Source organism: Limulus polyphemus, unplaced genomic scaffold (genome assembly GCF_000517525.1).
Source record: "Limulus polyphemus unplaced genomic scaffold, Limulus_polyphemus-2.1.2 Scaffold4304, whole genome shotgun sequence".
Lineage (NCBI taxonomy): Eukaryota > Metazoa > Arthropoda > Merostomata > Xiphosura > Limulidae > Limulus > Limulus polyphemus.
The window spans coordinates 44,244-50,407 of NW_013669914.1; the positions used below are offsets into that span (position 1 = coordinate 44,244).

Sequence of the window (6,164 nt, forward strand, 5' to 3'; positions counted from 1 at the left end):
TGTGTAGAAGTAATAAAAGATACAATGTTTATGTGTAGAAGTAATAAAAGATACAATGTTTATGTGTAGAAGTAATAAAAGATACAATGTTTATGTGTAGAAGTAATAAAAGATACAACATTTATGTGTAGAAGTAATAAAAGATACAACATTTATGTGTAGAAGTAATGAAAGTTACAATGTTTATGGGTAGAAGTAATAAAAGATACAATGTTTATGTGTAGAAGTAATAAAATATACAATGTTTATGTGTAGAAGTAATGAAAGATACAACGTTTATGTGTAGAAGTAATAAAAGATACAACGTTTATGTGTAGAAGTAGTAAAAGATAGTGGTCACTGTACATTGACCCACTTAAAAGGTAAAAAATTTACCTGTTGAAATAGCCTGAGGATAATGCTTGTTGTAAGGTGACCAAAATACAAGCAAGAAAAACAAACACGCGAATCCTGGCAAATCGCTGAAGACATAATGGACGGATATTTAATAGGCCACACTCTCGTTCATGTGGTTCCTCTGTTTCTATGGGTTAAAAAATATAGCATTAAATAATACTGACAAAGAAAAATGTGTATAATTAAAAAAACTATTGCTATTTTACTTAAAACATTAAAAGTTATAAAATGTTTTTAAAGTTAGGATTCGCCTAATTATATTTTTATATTTATTTAACATGTTTACGTACAAAAAGATAAACCCACATAACTATCTAGTAGATGTACCTAGACAATGACTGTTTTACACAGTGCTGTCTCCAATAAAACTACCATATCACAGAGATATTTCAATACAATTTCTGGCTTAATGTACTTGCTAATTTCAGCCATGTTCCAGAATTCACTTCTACAAAAGCAAGTTTATCTAATAATTGTAGTTTTACACAGTGCTGTCTCCAATAAAACTACCATATCACAGAGATATTTCAATACAATTTCTTGCTTAATGTACTTGCTAATTTCAGCCATGTTCCAGAATTCACTTCTACAAAAGCAAGTTTATCTAATAATTGTAGTTTTACACAGTGCTGTCTCCAATAAAACTACCATATCACAGAGATATTTCAATACAATTTCTTGCTTAATGTACTTGCTAATTTCAGCCATGTTCCAGAATTCACTTCTACAAAAGCAACTTTCATCTGATAATTGTAGTTGTATAACTGATACAAATATTTAAACAACGAACGTACAGTAAAAAAAAAGCAAGATCAAAATGAATTTTTTACATTTATTTAGTATGAAACCTTACTGACTATTTATCAACTTTAAATTTTGATGTAACTCATTATTTTCTCTGTAACCAATAAAATACTGTACAAACAGTATTTATCATGAATTATGACACCAAATACTAACCTCTGTGTTCCCTCTCAGCCTTATCTGTAACTTTCACAAACTCGTAGGCACTATTACAAGTAGTATCAGTCATGTGGGACAGCTCACTGGCTGCTGTTTCTGTGACATGCATGGTTCCTTCACCATGGTGACTATATAAACCCATGCTAGTATACAAAGACAAGTCTCTTGAGGTATTACTACCAGCACTCTTGGTCCGTCTATGGCCCCTCCACAATTGCAGGGCATCCTCTTTTGATAAGATCACTCCCGATCCACCACCACTTAAATCAAAACAGCTAGATGCCATTATTGCAAATACAAACCCACCAACAGTGATTAGTGCAACAGAATGTCAAACCACACAAAGAAGAAACTTCAATAAAACCATGTCTTCATCTATCATTTTCCATGTTTGAAAATGTTTCCTGAGAAGTAAAAGACAAAAAAAAGTTTAAGTATTTGTATCTGTCAAATGTATCTGTATAGTTTTAAACAGAATGGTCACAAATTTATATAAGAATGATCTATGCAAATATATAAGACTATGATAAGATACCTCCACAATAAATCCACTGAGTAATGCAATAAAAAATGAGAGTGCAACTGAAACTGAAGGAAAGAAATCAGAAACTACACCTTACTTACACTGAAACAAATAGAAATGTGTGTTTGTGTATAATTCATTTATGATAAGACTACACAAATCAATTATGTAAACACAAAGCCTGGATGATTACCATAAATACCCACATATAGTGAACACTTTTTTTTTCCAAAAGTTTTGGGCTCAAATATGAAAAGCTCACTAGACGAGGGCAGTATTCTTCTAGTATTTTTTTGAAGTGAAATTTTCACTCCGAATGTTGCCTCAACACATCTTATATTCTGATGCAATCATCGTTTGTTAATGTCAGATCTCCAAAAGTAAAAAACAATGAAGAGGAATAGACACAAACTCCTGATATTTATATTTACTTTTTAGACTTCAAGTCATACATGTATAACGGGTTCATTTTATCAACCACAATAACTGCATGGTTTACGTGCCCGTATTTGCTAATAATGATCCGTCAAAATATAATCTGGCAAAGATTTTTTTGATCTTTGAGAGTTTTTCGCATTGGGTTGTAAGGTTATTTTACTATCATTCTACGATACAATACATTCACAGTAACATTCAGTTAGTCACTTTCCTACACTTTATGTATGGGGCATTGTTTAAAAATACATATACACAAATTATAGGTGATCATAAGTTCAGCCATTGTTTGCTCCTTACGTAACATGGTTAATTAGTTGGCAGTGGTGTTCCCTCACACAGGTATGTACAATTACTAATCAACACAATAAGACACAATTCACCACACAAAAGCTGATCGGCTCTTAGAATTGCTCTGCACACTATACGTGGGCATACTGATTTTTCCTTAAGGCCAAAAAATATACTTTGCACCGTACAAAGGTATCTATGGTAGTAAAACAGATTTTATAAAAAATAAATATTCAGACATACACACACATACTAGGTGATTCAGAACACTTCTAACAGACATATAATGTAAAAATGACAATAGTTATGTAAATCATTATTAGTAGTACAAAATAAGGTATTGTGGGGCCTATCCACTGTGGTCATTCAAGATCAACTTAAAGTTCATGTCCTTCAGACTTGGTACATCAATAACATCGACTGTAATGGTGAAGACTATAAGAAATGAAACATTTTAAACCAAAAAAAATACCAAACTTGCTTCAAAAAAAAAAGTCTGTTTTGGCTTAAATGCAAATGAGGTAAACTTCCAAACAGTATTATGAAATGGTAGCAAAGAATCACAAGCTGTGTTTAAACTGATGCTCAAGCATTAGAAACTTCACTCTCAATATCTGTTTTTGGTTAGCCTGCACAGTCTATTCGTAAATGAACCTGTAGTACATAGCCGCCGACATGTTTCCTATCACGCGATGTGAAGGATGATACTTATCTGGGAATATATTAGCATACAATCTGGCAGCTTAAAGCTGGGCAGTTAGTAGAATTTAATAATCAATTAATCATCAGGCTTATTAACTGATTACCTTCAACTAATCAATTATTCTCACACAAAACTTGCATAACTGGAATAATCAAAAACAATGATAATCAGAAACGTGAATTTTTGATTAGTTGATTAATTTTATGAGTAGTGATATTAATTGATTAAGCTGAACAAACTTGAATTAACCTATGATGAAAAATCCTAATGGTAATATTTCGATTACTTGAATAATATGAAGTTATCATTTTCCTAATCTGAAAATGTATTTCCAAACATATTTACCTCCTCTGACACTTATAGCTATTTCTCGATCTTCATCTTTGCCATCTAAACATCGTGTTCACTTGCTCCAGTCTTTATTCCCCACTCGACTGCCCTCAGCAATATCTAACTTGCAAAACTTTACACTGGCCCTCACATACCCTATATACAGGTACTGTACATAAGCACTGTACATTGACAATATAATCACTTTTTGAGACTTACCCCATTCTGGTCACTAACACCAGCTCTTAGTGGGGAGAGAGAGTGTCAGCAGAGGTATGTTTGGAAATACATTTTCAGATAAGGTAAATGATAACTTTCAAAACATATATATACCTCTGCTGACACTTATAGCTAGAATCCTACATTGAGTAGGTGGAGGGGCTGGTGAGGACAAAGTTCAAACAGAAAGCATCTGCATAAAACAAAAGTGTAACATGAGAAGTGGTACCCAAACAGGGAAAAACCACACTACATACATAATAGGTATGCTCTACACCCAGAACTACAGAAAATTGAAAAATAAGTATGATGGGCCAGCCCCAACCATGCAACCAAGGTTCCACGGCTCGGGTCTGGATTTAAGGGGTCATAGTTGGAGTGCAAATATATATATATATATATCTTTCTGATAGGATACTGATAAGCGGCCACAGAATGATACATTTCAAACAACCACATATATAAAAGAAAGAAGGCAATATCAAAATGGACAATCCTTCTGATCAACCTGAAGAAGTCCAAAAGGCAATATCACAGGCTTGGATTGATGGGATCATATATACCATACTCCACCAATGATCCAGAACTCATCTGGTCTGGATTTATGAACAGTCTTTTCACTCCCCAACCAAGTGGGCAAGGAGAATTCCACTTACCCATGGAATTATGGAGAGGATGTGAAATACTGTTCCACCAAGGGCCAAAGATAAGACCTCGTTGTGTTCAGATTTACGAGGAGATAGTGGACCCCTGCATGAACAACCTAAGACCTGACAGTGTTCATAAGAGGATCCAAGCACACCCCCACCGGATAGCTAAGCATCAAATCTGGGGTAGTTTTACAAGTAGACTCCCTCATAGGTTGGTTCTGCTCCTACCAACATCTGGTAAAAACTTCCAAAGACCAAGGTAGAAGGGACCCCAACTTTGCCCTCTTCTCCAAGATTGGAGCGACTGGGAACTGGATGTGGTAAGGACTCCCTAGCTCCATTATTAGCAGTAAGAGGGGGGGGGTGTAGTGGGGAGTTCTGAGAAACAGGTCTCCAGAGACAGTGCAACAGGTAAACCACGTTCCCTAATTTTTAACAGCAAACTGATCTCGATTGATTCAGCTCGAAGACCAGCAGGGGCTGGCAAAATCCCTTTTAGCTTTACTCATGATAGTCCATGAGTAGCAGTCCATTGGATTTGTATTGTGAGATAATACTACCATCCAGAATTGCATCTAGATGGTCTTATGGAACACCTCATCTCGACAGGACCTGTTGAAACCAGGAACCAATATATAGGATACTAGTGCGGAATAAAAAAAAAATTCAAGTACATCTGACTGGGCAACACTCGTTACTGAGTGGGATCCAAAGGAAATAAAGAGGGGACCCTAGAAGAAAAACTGTTAATCAGGTAAGAAAGTTACACACCTCCTTGTTAAAAATCTAGCAGAGGTAGTCAATACAGTCATGGGGGTGGGAGGAGGCAAAAATCCCATAGAAGAGGAAACTTCCAAATCATGAAGGTAATGAGACAGAAAAGTGTTGGGTGAAGTCCACATACCGGCCTGCAAAATATTCCCCAGAGAACAGTTCAGACGAGCAGACAATGACATTGATAGATGCCGTATCTGGTGAAAAGTGGTGTGTAGTAATATTTCGATCTACAACAGATAACCCCGAATAGACTACAGAAATCAACTCCCAAAGCCCCCTGGTTAATGTAATGGGTAATAAATCCAGGGACACTGCAGGATCCCACAAAATAAAAAGCTGGTGCATAGGACCATTGAACAGTTCCATACAAGCCACAGAACATCTAAGTGCTCTGACTGGACACAAAAGATCTGAATATGATAGATTGTAAAGATGAGAAATGCCTGGAAAAAGAATAGGAAAAAAGAATTTATTCCCTTCTCTGGCAGCAATGCTGTTCAATAGGAAGGATCTGTCTGGATAGAGCAAAAAATAGGTCGAAGGATAGAGAGTCGGCTGAACAGGGATGGCAAATAACTGCATCTGGAAGCTAACAACAATAGAAATATACCTCAAGGGAAAGGTGATACAAAAACAGGAGGCCACAGGTTTGAAGGGATAAAGTGATAATGCATGAAAAAACAACTCTGAAGTCCCAGTTAGGCAAATGAAACAGTCATTTGCGATGAAGAATATGAAAGGATCATAAAATAAGATAACACAGGAGTCAAAAACCTTTGTGTACATAGAAGAGCAAAAGGGAGCAGCGAAAGATGCTGTATATATATATATATATATATATATATATATATATAGTACTAACTTAACTAACTTACTA

The 6,164-nt window shown here is 35.4% G+C and overlaps 1 protein-coding gene across 1 annotated transcript in view; it reads right to left on the bottom strand.

Annotated features, from left to right (window-relative positions):
• Positions 1-6,164, bottom strand: part of LOC106470936 (solute carrier organic anion transporter family member 5A1-like) — a 90,374-nt gene that overhangs the window by 43,958 nt on the left and 40,252 nt on the right. Inside the window, exons 2-3 of the mRNA XM_013931514.2 lie at positions 1,357-1,763; positions 376-523 (exon numbers count right to left, since the gene is read on the bottom strand). Of these exons, the coding sequence (XP_013786968.1) occupies positions 376-523; positions 1,357-1,645 (437 nt within the window). The 5' untranslated portion in view covers positions 1,646-1,763. The remainder of the gene's footprint in view (positions 1-375; positions 524-1,356; positions 1,764-6,164) is intronic.